Consider the following 17,008-nt stretch of genomic DNA (forward strand, 5'->3'; position numbering starts at 1 on the left):
TCAAGTAAGTGGTAACCCACCAACACATAGTTTTGAGAATTATTAGAATGTCACATAAATTATATTTTGTTTGTTTGGGATTTTTTTTTTTTTTGATAGGATCCCATATGGTGTCTTTTTTAATGAGTGCACATGTTAGCTTTTAATGTTGGAGCTGCATCACGTTTGCTCATTGAATAATGATGCTTTCGACCACAGATTGTGACCAGATTTGTATCCACACATACTACAACAACAGAAATGTCGTGCAGGCCACTTTCGGATTATTATTACTGGTAGTGAATCTCAGTACTGGAAACACATATCCAACTTAGCAAGTTGCAGAAAGTCCAAGGAAAAATGCAAAAAACAAACAAACAAAAACTAATAACTAACATCACCAAGCATCTGAATGTAGTCTAGAATGTACAAATCATGTTTTATGCAGAAGACCCAATAGCATGAACAGCCAACAATTATGGGACTCAATGTTAATGTTTGTTTTTAATTCACTTTTTAAAATTTATCTGCATATCACAACATATGTGCATAAAACAAATAATAAATAGGAACTAAATCTGCTCATACTGACTCAAATTGTTCATATTCATTCACAGGCACATGGAAAATGACCTGAACCATACTTTATAAGTGACCAATGGCTCCTTTTGAAGACAAAAAAAGAATACTATGCAACAGCTAGGTTAATCACCTGGTCACAATCCACGTTAAATGGACTGCAGTTATATAGCGCTTTTCCATCTGCATCAGACGCTCAAAGCGCTTTACAATTATGGCTCAGATTCACCCATTCACACAAACACACTCGCACCGATGTCAGGGTGCTGCCATGCAAGGTGCTCACTACACACTGGGAGCAACTAGGGGGTTAAGGACCTTGCCCAAGGGCCCTTAGCGATTTTCCAGTCAGGCTGGGGTTTGAACCGAGGATCCTCTGGTCTCAAGTCCAACGCTTAACCACTAGACTGTCACCCCACCAAATCCCCCACGTTAATGTGCATTTCAAGCTTTGAAGGTAAAACTGAAGGCAAAGTACCCCAACAAATAACATGACCACAAGACACCTGCAGTACACTTCATACAAGTGCTTTTTTGGGGCAGGTCCACTGTTATTTAGATTGTAAATAACAGCACACACCATGGTGCTATGCAGAAAGTGGCTGGATTAATGATTGACATTATACAGGAGCATGTTGTGGGCAAACAATAAATTCAGCCAACCACAGTGATATCTGTCATCTACATTTAAGAAAGAGTGCTCCAAGTTGTAGTTCATCACCATTAAGGGAGCACACTGGGAAATGAAAGTTTTTTAGGCAGAATGTTGGAAGAGTATTGAGTGGTATGTCAGATGGAATAATATTTGTTGGCTCCACGGCTATGTGTGAAGATTGTTCACTGTCCAGTGTCCCTGGAAGTAATGGAAGGAATAGCCAGAATAAATCCACTTGAGAAGTGTTGCTTGCAGCACTGTTAGCAGTAAGGTTAAAAACTGTTCAGTTTGATGCTGTGGTGGACTCCACGCTCTTAAGGAAATGTGGAAGTTGCTCTTTTTCTGTTAAGGGTGTAATGTGTAATTATTGTTTATAATGTAATTTGATATCAAACCATGAGAAATTACACATTAAAGTTGCATTACCAGCTGGAGATGAGTTCCAGAATTCAGGCAGCAACTGAAAGTGTTCTGCTTGCAACCAAGTATTAAAGGTTCCAAGTAAATATATGATCATGCTTGTTTGTTCCATTATGATGGTATTTTTTTCAAAGTAAATTGGACTCCAAAAATGTTTATCTCATGTTGACATAATCACCCTCGATGCAGAGCTGCCCTAAAAGCTCATTCATTTTTGCTTTCAACTCTTATACTGTGATAGACAGGAAAAACACCAAGCATTTTCTATTTCAAATATTTATAGGGCTAACTGTAGGATGTGAAAAAAATTTTTTTACATATTCTGTGTGTGTATGTGAACAGCGTATGTTGTGATGCAACATACAGAGAGATACTGGGGGAAAAAATACTGCCACCAGTCAGCAAGAAGATCATCTAAGGACACAAGCATCCATGTGTTTTTGTATGTAAGAGGGAGGGTGTGCAAGGATATGGTGTGTCTACTTCAGACAATTGAAAACACACCCTGCCAAACAGGCAATAAAACAATACAAACAACAACAACCAAAAAAAAAAGCCCCATACAAAGCAGATGCAATCACAAAAAACAAACACATGCACATGCAGAGAGGCAATCACGCCTCGAATGCATGAGCAAATTGGACTGAGATCTTAATCAGTCTAGAAAATGAAGAATAGAGCAGCCGACAGCACATGATTTCAGACCGTGGGTGGCCAGAGCCATTCTTTCCCGAAAGAAGAGAGCATGTTGTTGGAGTACAACAAAAAGATAACATCATGCTGAAATAAATGAGCATCTTATCATATTACAACTGCAGCTGTTGGGTGAACAACAGTGGTGGGCACAGATAACCAAAAAATTAACTTTGATAACAGATAATCAGATAACTGAAAAGTTATCTTCGATAAAGATAAAACAATAAGCCACCCAAAAATGTATCGGACGTTACAGATAACCGATAACAGATAAATTCCAATATTGTCTCTGGTACATTTACAAATACTAATAAAACGAATTTAAGTTTTAATGCCACAACAGCTTCTAGTAATATTAAAAGTAACAACAGACCCAAACAATGAGACCACACTTTCGTCTTTGAACATTCTGCCCCTGCTGGAAGCGCTTGTTTACTACAGAGCTCCCAGCACAGAGGCACTCTGAGAGCAGCCATAAAGCCAACTCTCTATCAATCACAACGCTCCGGTCAGGTGGATGTCTTGAAAAATAAAGTCATGCTGACTTATGGTTTTGATTTATAAATAATATTAATACTGATAGAATAACTCCATTAATGTCAATTCTGTCATTTGTACAAAGTTAAAATATAGCATATATCTTTTAATGTTGAATAATGCACTAATTCTGAGGTTTTGTAACAAACACAGACAGATCGCAAAGGATTCTGGGTAAAAGTGCCTCTGTTAAACACTGATTGGTTCAGTCATTCATTATGTAAACCGACACATTAATGTGACGTCTGTCGTGTGTTGGTGTTTACAGATAAATGTGCTTTTGTAAAATATTCCATTTTTTTATTTGTAAAAACAGGCATTTTTACAGAGCCCTGGAAGTGTCATCGCAAAATGTTTTGCATGTGGAGAGAATGTGCGCACGTTTTATGATGTTGTAAAACGTGCTTTACACTGTGCGAGATGATTTTTTTGATGAGATGATTGTTTTGCTTTTAAACTTCATTTGTAAAAAAAAAAATCCATTTGCAAAGCCAAAAAGTTGATTTGACAATCATCTGATATAACCGGGGTCAAAATAAATAGAACACACTGCCATCTACTGGTGCCCAGATGCTTAGTAGGGCGAATACTGCCATGAACACTACTGGCCAGTAGATGGCAGTAGAGGCCTTGAAAACAAAATTCCAAATAATCCCTGTCTGCTACATTTAAAATGCGTGGAATTTAACAAACGTAAATACAATAACAACATCTATAAACCCAGAGAATATATTCACGAGAGTTTTAGGCACTAGAGTTTAATGCTGTTGTCCGTGGAGCCTGAACAGAGTGTCTGAAATGCAATTGTCCTGTCGTGAACGTACTGAGATTACATCATCCTACCCATAATGCACTGCTGGGCACAGCATGTGCTCAAAAAACCTTACAAATTAGCACATTACTTTAAAACTAAAACATATATCTGATATTTTCACTTTATAAAACTTCAGACATGACAGCAATTTTAAATAACTTGTCCAAAATTAATTTGGTTAAAATTTGAATCTTAAGTTAAAAATGTATGCCTCTGGATGACTTAGGTGATATTGCCAGCATATCAGTATGGTGTTAAAGGAATTTTTTTTTTCTGCCATTTCTCCTTTGTCTACAGAGAATAGAGATGCTTTTCATAGAAGCAGCTCTCTTCTGTTAGCAGAGGGTATAAATGTCCATCTGTTACAAAACTTTTAACAGGTAGGTGCTGAACTGATTTTAAATTTTAAAAATGCTTGTTGCTATTCAGCTTTGTTTACTTTGTTTATTGGTCTAAAAGTTATTAGACAAAAATCAATCGGAAGATAATGGTTTTTAAAGTTATCTAAAAAGATAATCCGATAATGAAAACATTATCTTCGATAATTGTCTGTTATCGGATTATCGGAAGTGTGCCCACCACTGACTCTCAATCACATTAAGCCTCGTCAGTGACATACTGTAAATGGAAACCAAGCTAGTCTTAGCCTGCCTTCAGATCATGAAATATGACTCACCAAAATGGCAAATACAACTCAAAACTAGGCTAATTTTACTTTTCTATGTTGGATGGCTCATGACATTACAAGCATCCTCAAAGCAGATTTTTGGACCGGTTGTTACTTTATTATGTGCATCCTGTAATCATGATCAAAGCAAGACAGATGCACATGGGCGGGCAGACAGATCTTTGTGAGGTTCAAAGACCACTTGTCAGAATTAAAGGTGAAGGGCTAGATAAAAGATCAGGATCAAATTTCAGAAATCAGAATAAAAGGCCTGGGTCAAAGACAGGTGATCAGTATCAAAAATCTATGATCAGTATCAAAACACAATAAAATTGCAGTAGTGGAAATTCTGGAACAAATGTGAATCAGGATCAGAAATCCATAATTAGCATCAGCGCTCAAGATCAAAGTGCAAGAATCAAGATCAAAGGCCTCAACACTCCATGATCAGTAACCAAAGAAGAGTATTCAAAAACAAAGTTCAGGATCACAATCACAAGTCAACAATCAGAAATTAAGCTGACTGATAGGATAAAAAGTCAGCAAACATGAGCTTAAAATATTAGCGATCAAAGAAATACCCCTTCACAAGAAAAACGAAAGAGGCAATAAGAAACTGTCAAATTTAAAGCTTGTTTCCACCACGGGAACATGAGGGGCATTTTAGAGGTCCAACACATTTTTACGCATCTCCACTAGGGACTGCCCCTTAAAGGTAACTTTTGGTGCATTTTTCAGGTGTCAGATCAGTCCTTGCTCCGGTACTTCTGAGTGGCCCTGAAAAACTATTCGGCGGTACTCAGTGAGAGAAGACAACCTTAGGCACCAAGCAAGAGTACCTGTAGCAGAAGTATTATGTCACTGCATACAACTGGTAAAATAATTATTGAACACATCATCATTTTTCTCAATAAATATACGAGTATTTCTATTTCTATATAGTATATATATATATATATATATATATATATATATATATATATATAAAATATTTATATATTATTTATATATTTCTATATAGTATTTCGTATTTCTAAAAGGTTCTACCAACATGAAATTTTCACCAGATGTCAGTAACAACCAAAGTAATCCACACATGCAAAGAAACCAAAACAAGTACATTACATTATGTGAAATAAAATGGGATGACAGAGGGGAAAAAGTACGGTGCATCAGGAAAGTATTCACAGCGCTTCACTTTTTCCACATTTTATTATGTTACAGCCTTACTCCAAAATGGCGTAAATTCATTTCTTCCCTCAAAATTGTATTCACAACACCCCATAATGACATGAAAAAGCTTTCTGAAATTTTTGCAAATTTATTCAAATAAAAACTAAAAACTAAAAACACCACATATGTACATAAGCATTCATAGCCTTTGCTCAATACTTTGTTGATGCATCTTTGGCAGCAATTACAGCCTCAGGTCTTCCCAAATATGATGCCACAAGCTGGGCACACCTATCTTTGGGCAGTTTTGCCCATTCCTCTTTGCAGCACCTCTCAAACTCCATCAGGTTGGATGGGGAGCGTCGGTGCACAGCCATTTTCAGATCTCTCCAAAAGATGTTCAATCAGATTTAGGTCTGAGCTCTGGCTGGGCCACTCAAGGATGTTCACAGACTTGTCCTGAAGCCACTCCTTTGATATCTTGGCTGTGTGCTTAGGGTCACTGTCCTGCTGAAAGACGAACTGTCGTCCCATTCTGTGGTCAAGAGCGCTCTGGCACAGGTTTTCATCCAGGATGTCTCTGTACATTGCTGCATTTATCTTTCCCTCAATCCTGACTAGTCTCTCAGTTCCTGCCACTGAAAAACATCCCAACAGCATGATGCTGCCACCATCATGTGTCACTGCAGGGATGGTGTCTGGTTTCCTTAAACATGACACCTAGCATTCACGCCAAAGAGTTCAATCTTTGCCTCATCAGACCAGAGAATTTTGTTTTCATGGTCTGAGGGTCCTTCAGGTGCCTTTTCGCAAAATCCAGGCAGGCTGCCATGTGCCATTCACTAAAGAGTGGCTTCTGTCTGGCCACTCTGCCATACAGGCCTGATTGGTGGATTGATGCAGAGATTGTTGTACTTCTGGAAGGTTCTCCTCTCTCCACAGAGGAATGCTGGAGGTCTGACAGAGTGACCATTGGGTTCTTGGTCACCTCCCCAACTAAGGCCATTCAACCCCGATTGCTTAATTTAGACAGGCGGCCAGCTCTAGGAAGAGTCCTGGTGGATCCGAACTTCTTCCGTTTATGGTTGAAGGGGGCCACTGTGCTCATTGGGACCTTCAAAGCAACAGAAATGTTTCTGTATCCTTCCCAAGATTTGTGCCTCGAAATAATCCTGTCTCAGAGGTCTACAGACAATTCCTTTGACTTCATGCTTGGTTTGTGCTCTGACATGCACTGTCAGCTGTGGGACCTTATATGTAAACAGGTATGTGCCTTTCCAAATCATGTCCAATCAACTGAATTTACCTCAGGTGGACTCCAATTAAGCTATAGAAACATCTCAGGGATGTTCAGTGGAAACAGGATGCATGTAAGCTCAATTTTGTGCTCTGACATGCACTGTACATGTGATTTCTTAGGGTTTTTGTTTTTTATAAAATTGCAAAAATCTCTAACAAAAAAACCTTTTTCATATTGTCATTATGGGTACTGCATGTAGAATTTTGAGGGAAAAAATGAATTTCATCCATTTTGGAATAAGGCTGTAACATATCAAAATCTGAAAAAATTGAAGCACTGTGAATACGAGGTCTATTAGAAAAGTATCCGACCTTATTTAAAAAAAAACAAAAAACATATGGATTTGAATCACGTGTGCTTGCGTGAGCCAACCTTTAACCTTCATGCACATGCGTGATTTTTTTCACGCCTGTCGGTTGCGTCATTCGCCTGTGAGCAGGCTTTGAGTGAGGAGTGGTCCACCCCCCTCGGCGGATTTTCATTGTCAGGGAAATGGCTGAGACACTGCTGCTTTGCTTGATCAAATTTTTTTTAGAAACTGTGAGGCACATCCATGTGGACACCATTCGAGAAATTCAGGTGGTTTTTGGTGAAAATTTTATGGGCTCCAAAGACATTAAGGGATGTTACTGTCGCTTTAAGGACGCCCTCAGCAGCTGTGGGGCGCGCCGCACTCCAGCTGCCATCGACAAGCTGAATGACCATTTAATTTCTAAACAGATCGCTCTGTGGATCCGTGACCATCGTGTGCACTTTCTCTGGTTATCACAAGAGCTGGACATCACCCATTTTCCTGCAGATTTCACTTTTAACAAAAGATTTTGTCGTGGAAAGCCGAGCGGACGCTTCGCGCATCATGATGGATTCGCTGCTGGACCGACACAAAACCACCTCCGTTTTGATCTCACAGGACGGCTTTGAGATGGTGTTCAGGCAGCTGTCGGTGGTTTTTCAGTCGAGTGATTATCCAAGAAATTGTGGATGTGCCTGGACATGCCAGAACATGTTCTGTGATGCTTCATCACGGCGTGCCAGAAGGACAAGCTGGGACATGCCTTTCAGTGCTTACCTTTCTCTAATACTTACTCGACTGGTAAGCACTGAAAGGCATGTCCCAGCTTGTCCTTCTGGCACTCTGAAACGGAGGTGTTCTTTGTCTCGCTTGCCGTCGTGACGCGCGAAGCGTCTGCTCCTTTCCACGACAAAAACTCCTCGTAACAGTAGAATGTGCCGTTCATTTCCAAATTGGACGCTGTGTTTTATCCGGGATGTCGTCTGGACTAGCACAGGAATTGTGAAAAGACATGGACATCAGCACTTTTTCGGCGAATTGAGACAGACGTGCGGAGGAATGCCGCGACGTGCAAAGTTACGCCGTGATGAAGCATGTCCAGGCACATCCACAATTTCTTGGATAATCACTCGACTGAAAAACCACAGACAGCTGTCTGAACGCCATCTCAAAGCCGTCCTGTGAGATCAAAACGGAGGTGGTTTTGTGTCGGTCCAGCAGCGAATCCATCATGACGCGCGAAGCGTCCGCTCGGCTTTCCACGACAAAATCTCTTGTTAAAAGTGAAATCTGCAGGAAAATGGGTGATGTCCAGCTCTTGTGATAACCAGAGAAAGTGCACACGATGGTCACAGATCCACAGAGCGATCCGTTTAGAAATGAAATGGTCGTTCAGCCTGTCGATGGCAGCTGGAGCGCGGCACACCCCACAGCTGCTGTGGGCTGTCCTTAAAGCGACAGTAACGTCCCTTAATGTCTTTGAAGCCCATAAACCTTTCACCAAAAACCACCTGAATTTCTCGAATGGTGTCCACATGGATGTGCCTCACAGTTTCTAAAAAAAAATTTGATCAAGCAAAGCAGCAGTCCGAGGGGGTGGACCACTCCTCACTCAAAGCCTGCTCACAGGCGAATGACGCAACCGACAGGCGTGAAAAAATCACGCATGCGCATGAAGGTTCAAGGTTGGCTCACGCAAGCACACGTGATTCAAATCCATATGTTTTTTTTTTTTTAATAAGGTCGGATACTTTTCTAATAGACCTTGTACTTTCTGGATGCACTGTAATTTAATCTGAGTATTTTTTATTTATTTACAACACAAACACTGCATCAGTGAGCAAAAGGTAATTAATGTCAGTGTATGAGATACTAAGAGTAAGAGTAAACTGCTTCTTGTTGTAACTGAACAGATGAAACATTAAGAAGCAGCTAAACTTGCCCTCTTTCACCTCCCCAAATGTAAATAAACTTTTAAACAATTATACATTTTTAAAACATTACAGTTAGCCTTACCTTAGCCTCACCATCCTCATCAGTGCTGTTCTGGATGTCTTTATTCAAATGTACAAAGGTTATTCTTTCTCTTTATTGAAGAGTGCGGTCTTACAGTATGACAGCATGTCTGTTGAAATGTATTCATTTTGCTCATGCTCTAAGATGTAGTATGTCTTCAGAGCTTCTTGTTCTTGTTATAAGATGGTTGTTTTCCATCTTAATCATGCATTACCACTACCTTCTGCAAAAGTGTGTGGATCAGACAGTCCATCAATCAGACAAGTATACAGGAGCAGCTTGTCAAGCACATACAAGTTGCTTTCAAATACAAGTGCCATAAGTCCAGAAGGTAATATTTTAGGTCTTAGCTTCATTATTAGCTTATCTCCAGTAGTGTCCCATGACCACTTTACCATGTTGTGGCACAGTAGAGCATGATGAGACAGCACTGAGCATTCTTCCTCACAGTCAAAAGGTCCTGGGTTCACGCTTGTCCATACTCATTTTCCTTGTCCATCTGGAGTTGTGTCAAGATGGGCATCTGGTGTAAAACTTGTGCCAAATCAAAAAGTGCATCATACCAAGTGAACCACAGCAGCCAAAAAGATTTGTGTTGTCAATGCATCCATCAGTGGTCTGATGTTAAAATGTTTTTATTGTGAAGCATATTAAGAAGCAAATCAATTATCAGGAGCATTCAGGATAGGTTGCCATAACACTCACCTACTTTCAGGTTTAATTTCACACATATAAGATTGCATACGGTGCATGGAATTTGCTAAAATGTAAAACAAAGGAATGGTACAAAGCAAGGACCTACCCCCCCTTTTTAAACCCCTGTTTAAAGCTGAAGTGTGTACATATTCGTACCTGTCCCTCTGGGCCAAACTGGACCTGGTGAATCTGGAGGTTTCCCTGAGAGACAGAGAAGACAAGTTAACAACCTGAAAGACCACGCACCTACTAAAGATCAGTTTTATATTTTTTTTTCCATAACCTGTATGGATAAAGTGAAAATTATATATCTTTGCAGATCTTGAAAAGCCTTATGCACCATATTCTCAAAACGCAGGATTACTACCAAAAGTGAAAAGAAGTTAGCAAGACAATCTGATTCCATCAAGTCCTTCAAATCCAGGCCCAAGTGACAGCTTTTCTCTCCAATTTGAAATAAGCATCATCTGCAACATTAGCATCACTGGCTTTTCTGTCATCCTAATATGTAATAACCCAAATGTGTCAGGATTCAGTCTTGACAAACACAAAATATTAAGTTGTTAGCCGAGCACAGAACTCTAGTGCTAAAGAGAACATTAAATGATTACAGTAAATTGATAACACTGCTGTGTTGTTGTTAATTCTGTAGTTTTTCTTTCTAACCAACCTTTTTCCTGTTTCTCTCCATCTCTTTGGCCATCTGTCAGTTGGCCACCACCATGGAGTTAGGTCTGCTCAAACGTTCTTACTGTTAACAGGGAGCTTTCGCTTGTAATTCTTACAAATGTGCTTGCTCTTGCAGTGGATAATGTTCATACTCTGTCTACAGTAGGCCTGTACAATATGAGGAAATCCTGCAATGTCACTGTTCAATACTGCGATGACGATATGACTTGTGATCAATTAACAAATATTTTATATAAAGGGTCACTTTAGGTTAATTTTTAGGTCTGAACACTGCCAATGGTGATTAGTATACGGCAGCCATATACTAACAAAGCCTGAGGGTGCGGTTTTATGTTTCTGTCAAAAACAAAAGTAATCTTTATGTTATATGATGATGGACGTTAATAATTCCAGCTCTGAACCTATGACACTCTGGCTGTTTGTTTTCATTACGGGTGCTAGTTAGTTCAAATTATTCATCAGTTCATATTTACATTCATATATTTTCTGCCTATATTTAAAATGCACTCAGGCGCATAGTGTTGGATCATGCACAGGGAATCGCATTACATGGCCAAAAGCTTTAAGCCGATGCACTATATAGGTGGTTTTGATGGAAGTGGTTTGAGTGGAAAAACTGTTGGTGCATCTACCATGTATGTTTTCTGGCTGCTGCAGACTCAGTGGGTTGATGTTGGCTTGAGCTTACTAAACTTTCTCTTAAGAAGTTTACATGTTTATCCCTGATCACATTCCGCAACCTTCTGTTGAAGGGTCAAAACCGATTTTTGACTGAAGCATCCAGGGACACAAAAAGTAATCTCTGGCATTCCAAGTCTTTTGTTTACTTCCTGAGTGTATTTGTGCGTCCGCAGCAGGCACACATTTCCCACAATCCCCTGCGTGACCAATATCTAATATGGTGGGTATGCAATCCCCCTACTGATTTAGAAACTTGCGTTCTCACATATAGCTCCTCTAAGTAGCGTCAAGACAAGCTCAAGAGTGCAATGCATACGTGAAAAAGACTCCAGCAATGGACAAAGAAGGCAAGTGGTCCTGAAAGCATTTACACCAGATTACAAAATGGTTGTGCTCTGCAAAGTAATTTCCTGGATGATTTGCTCATCAGGCACACACTGGCATGGAGTCCTGTTTCTGTTGTACTGAACTTACTCAGACCTGGAGAAGCTGGAAAGCATTATGAGAGTCATTTACGTTCCATTTACTCACAACTGTCCAAAATCAGAAAGCTCTGTTCAATGTAACTGCATCCAAATACACTACTGTATTGTGCAGACTATAAGTTAAGCTTGCTTTTTTTTTTTTTTTTTTTTTTTAACTTGCTTGGCTGGACTTGACACTTATATTTTCAAAATGACTTGTATGTTAAAAAAAACCTGCATTGTCATCTATGGCCACAAGATGGCACCATCTAAACACATAAGCCACTCTTGTATACTGATGTAAATGAGGTGCCGTCTGAGCCACACCAAACAGAATTTAAAGTTTCCAGTTCACCTGCATGTCTTTGAATGTGAGAGGAACCCAAGCACCCGGAGGGAACCCATGCAAACATGGGGAGAATATGCAAACTCCACACAGAAAGGCCAAAGGTGGGAATCGATCGCATGACCTTCTTGCTGTGAGGCAACAGTGCTAACCACTAAGGTACCATGCTGCAGCAGCACCATGTTTAAAAACAAATGTGATTTATAGACAGATGAAGCGTTTTTTCCCCTCTTCATGACACATACGAGGTCTGTTAGAAAAGTATCGGACCTTTTTATTTTTTTCAAAAATTATATGGATTTGAATCACGTGCGATTACATCAGACAAGCTTGAACCCTCGTGGGCATGCAAGAGTTTTTTCACGCCTGTCGGTTACGTCATTCGCCTGTGGGCTGGCTTTGAGTGAGGAGTGGTCCACCCCTCCCGTCGGAATCTCTTTGTCTGAGAACTTCCTGAGAGACTGACGCTTTGCTTGATCAAAATTTTTTCAAAGACTGTGAGGCACATCGAAGTGGACACCATTCGAGAAATTCAGCTGGTTTTCTGTGAAAATTTTAACGGCTGATGAGAGATTATGGACTGTTGCTGTCGCTTTAAGGACTGCCCACGGAGCGGGATGTCGCGACGCGCCCTGAGCCGCCGCTGTCTGCCTGTTTCGAGCTGAAAGCTTCCAAATTTAAGCCTCTGTTAACCCAGGACGTCGTGACAGAACAGAGAACTTTCAGAAGAGGTCAGGATCAGCAGTTTATCCGGACATTCCACTGTTAAAGGAGATTTTGTAATGAAAGAACGTGCGGACGGGTCCGCGCGTCAGGACGCAGCCAGCGCCGCGCGCCGCCACAGGAAAAACACCTCCGTTGGAAGCCTTAAGGACAAGTTGGAACATGTCCAGCTGTTAAACAATTTCTCAGATACTCACTCAACTGAAAGCCATCAAAAGCCGCCTCAGAGTCTTTGAAAAAATTTTGATCAAGCAAAGCGCCAGTCTCTCAGGAAGTTCTCAGACAAAGAGATTCCGACGGGAGGGGTGGACCACTCCTCACTCAAAGCCAGCCCACAGGCGAATGACGTAACCGACAGGCGTGAAAAAACTCACGCATGCGCACGAGGGTTCAAGGTTGTCTGATGTAATCGCACGTGATTCAAATCCATATAGTTTTTGAAAAAAATTAAAAGGTACGTTAGTTTTATCACAGACCTCGTATTGACAGATGGGACTCGTACTCTGGTGTGACATATAGCCCGGAAACAATTACCTCAGTAGCCAAAGTAGTCCACTCCATCTTTGAATAAAGTTACCTCCAAATATTATTTGATAACTTCTGCATCACTGAATGCATCAGTCAGAACAGGATACGTAGGTGAGTAGAGGTCTTCTGCAGAGTTTTGTCACATGGTGCAGGATGACCCATCTGAAATTTATAAAGCTAAACTTGCATGTCAACTTCAGAAAGAACAGAATGTTTTGGACATCATCCATTTAGAGGACGTACAGACTGTAGTACCTTGAGGCTCAAATTTACCAACTTAAAAACAGGACCGGCCACATAATACTGACAACATTTTGCGGAAGGGTCAAAACTGATTGTCCTTCTGGTCCCTTTTCAGAAATGATCCAAGCATGCAACAAGCTGTTCAGAATTTTAGTCTCTCATAGTTCATACTTTATTCTTTGCTAGAGTGTGTTGTGGTGTGGGGCATCAAGGCATGTGCTGCTAGCAGACTCAACAAGTTCACAAAGGAGGGCAGTTATGTAGTTAGACATGAGGACAAAGGACAGGACCAAAGCCACAGTGGTTAATCCTATCCTCCCACTCTCTGATGAGTTCAGGCAGATGAGAAGCAAATGCAGCAACAGATTCATTCCAATGAAGTGCAAGAAAGACCACTTCAGGCAAAACCACAGACATAACTATGGCAGTACCTTTTCACTTTCACTCAGACACACACAGATGATACAGCGATATATATTGTAATGCAGTTCTGTCAGACTCTGTGATGCAAGGTGGTAGGACAACTGCAGGATTCAGAAGCGAGTTCGGCAGGGTTTAATAATAGTTTCAGCAGGGTTCGTTACACAAAAAGGCTGGCTGTTACAAACAACAGTATCCAAACCATCAGGCAGAAAACAGGGTCCAAAATACAAACATGTAAATCAAAAACACAGCAAGGCAAAAACAGGACTAGAGACACAGAAGGAAGGCTCGAAAGAGGCACAAGGCACAACAATCTTGCAAGGAGATGAGGGAAAAGATGCAACTAATAAAGAGTTAGTGATTATGAGGAAATGTAAGACAGGTGTGGTGGAAGGATCTGGAAAGTAGAAGGGAGGACAGGAGGTAAACGATCAACACCAAACAAGAGAAATCCCTAACACAAAACCCAATCATGAACTAAGACAGCAAAAACAACAAAGACAAAACCCCAAACAACCCCACAAGTCCAACCATACAAGTTTAAACTATTGTTTATAAAATAAAGATCAAATCTGAAATGATAACATATACCAATTTACAACCCCAACTCAGAAAAAGCTGGGTCAGTATGGAAAATGCAAACAAAAAGAAAAACTGCAGTGATTGTTACACTGAAGTCCAATTTATGCTTCTACAACTCCGTATCGCTGTGGCCATGCAATGATATCAACGTGGGCATGACCCTTTCAAAGTTCTCTGTCGCTTTGGTGGTTGCCCTAATGCAATTTACCGCGGGAATAGCAGGGGGCACGACATGAAGAACAAGGCAGGGACTTCCTAGTCTTCTTTTTATTTTGGACCAATTTGTACCTCAATGAGCTCCATTTCTTTATACAGTCATCGACCTCCAAACCAATGTTACCTGCTATTTTCCTCTATGAATTGCGGGTCATTTGAGCATCTTTGCAGCTTTTCAATTCTGTGTTGTAAAGTTGGTCATATTTGTGGACTTTTCTGCCAAGCATTCCTCTATTTGACCCATGATCAAAATGTAATCGGTGTTAACACTGTGAAAACTTGATGCGAGAGGAAGGAGAGAAACCTGAAAAATCACAGCCCTTGCGGCCTCAGTCATTTCGATATATAGTTTAAATTTTGGGAAGTGCATGTCAGGCTATGGTGAGGGGCTCGGAGAGGGTACGCAGCGACAAAGAGGGCTCTGCAGAGCTGGAGAAGCATAAATCAGGCTTTACTTTGACTTCTGCTTGCAGACAGAATGAACCCAAGACATTTCATGTTTTGTGTGGTCAATTTCATTTCATTTGTTAATATCCATTCTTTCCTGCATTCAAGGGCTGCAATACATTCCAAAAAAAGTTGGTACAAGAGTAATTTAGAGCTCATAATGAAATTTTAAATAAAAATAATATTAATTTAAAGAAAATTTTAAAGAAATTATTGAAAAGTTCAAAAACAATGCTTCTCAAAGAAAGACAGGAAGGGATTTGCATGTTTTTCCTTTTACAGTGCATAATATCATGAAATCATTTAAGGAATCTCAAGGAATTTCAGTGCATAAATGGCAAGGACAAAGGCACAAGCCAAAGTGGAACACACTCTTTGGTCTTGTATGGGTTCAAAACATGGAGAAAATCCATACATCCATTTTCTAAGCCTGCTTATTCCCATTAAGGGTCCCAGGAAGCTCGAGCCTATCCGAGCAGTCATTAGGCAAGAGGTGGGGTAGACCCTAGTCTATTGCAAGGCCAACGCATATACGCAGACACATTCAACAGCTAAAGCCATTTTGTCAAGAATTAAAAAGGTCCATAACCTCTGCCTGAGGACAATACTAAACATGACACTTGACAGCCAAATTCAAAGACGAAAATGGGCATGGATAGGCCAAACACTGAAAAAGAAAAAAAAAAACATGCAGCACCACCAAACACAAATAAGAAGAAACAGATGACAGCCAGGAAACACCTGGTATCAAGAGACAGAACTGGATAATCACAGTTATAGTTGGAGTTCAGCTGGCACCAAAGTCAGCCAGATGGAAAGTATTCACCAACTGCCTCCGATGCTTAAAGGAGAAAAGGACTTAAGTAAATGTAACATAAGCCATAGGTATGACTTGGTTTGGTTTGGTTGTGAGACCTGGGTGCTTCCAGTAGTAGTGTGTCTCTTTCCCTTATAAAGCAATGTGATATGTATCTAGATACAGAAGCTACAATATGATTTAAAAACAATATCTTTTATTTTGGAATGATTCAATATGATGCAATTTGGTGCAATACAATATTTTTGGTTTCATATAGACAAACAAAAAAGTTCAAGTACCTCGGTCTTGAGGAGACAATGGAGTGTGAGATCGACTGGAGAATCGGCGCAGCAGGGGCCAGATTGCATTCGTTTTACCATACTGTTGTGACGAAAAAGGAGCTGAGCCAAAAGGCAAAGCTCTCGATCTACTGGTCAATCTTCGTTCTTACTCTCACCTATGGGCATGAGGGTTGGGTCATGACCGAAAGAACTAGATCACAGGTACAAGTGGCCGAAATGGGCTTCCTCAGGAGGGTGGCTGGTGTTTCCCTTAGAGATAGGGTGAGAAGTTTGGTCATCAGTGGGGAGCTCGGAGTAGAGTAGCTGCTCCTTTGCATTGAAAGGAGCCAGCTGAGGTCATCTGGTAAGGATGCCTCCTGGGCGCCTCCCAAGGGAGGTGTTCCAGGCACGTCCATCTGAGGAGACCCCGGGGAAGACCCAGGAATACAACCCCTGGCAAAAATTATGTAATCATCGGCCTCGGAGGATGTTCATTCAGTTGTTTAATTTTGTAGAAAAAAAGCAGATCACAGACATGACACAAAACTAAAGTCATTTCAAATGGCAACTTTCTGGCTTTAAGAAACACTATAAGAAATCAAGAAAAAAAATTGTGGCAGTCAGTAACGGTTACTTTTTTAGACCAAGCAGAGGGAAAAAAATCTGGACTCACTCAATTCTGAGGAATAAATTATGGAATCACCCTGTAAATTTTCATCCCCAAAACTAACACCTGCATCAAATCAGATCTGCTCATTAGT

At 40.5% G+C, this 17,008-nt stretch overlaps 1 protein-coding gene across 2 annotated transcripts in view; it reads right to left on the minus strand.

Annotated features, from left to right (window-relative positions):
- The window catches only part of banp (BTG3 associated nuclear protein), a 162,430-nt gene that overhangs the window by 62,241 nt on the left and 83,181 nt on the right, over positions 1–17,008 (minus strand). For both annotated transcript variants that reach the window (XM_034176811.1, XM_034176810.1), the window contains exon 12: positions 9,981–10,025. In XM_034176811.1, the coding sequence (XP_034032702.1) occupies positions 9,981–10,025 (45 nt within the window). The remainder of the gene's footprint in view (positions 1–9,980; positions 10,026–17,008) is intronic.

This window comes from Thalassophryne amazonica, chromosome 8 (genome assembly GCF_902500255.1).
Source record: "Thalassophryne amazonica chromosome 8, fThaAma1.1, whole genome shotgun sequence".
NCBI lineage: Eukaryota > Metazoa > Chordata > Actinopteri > Batrachoidiformes > Batrachoididae > Thalassophryne > Thalassophryne amazonica.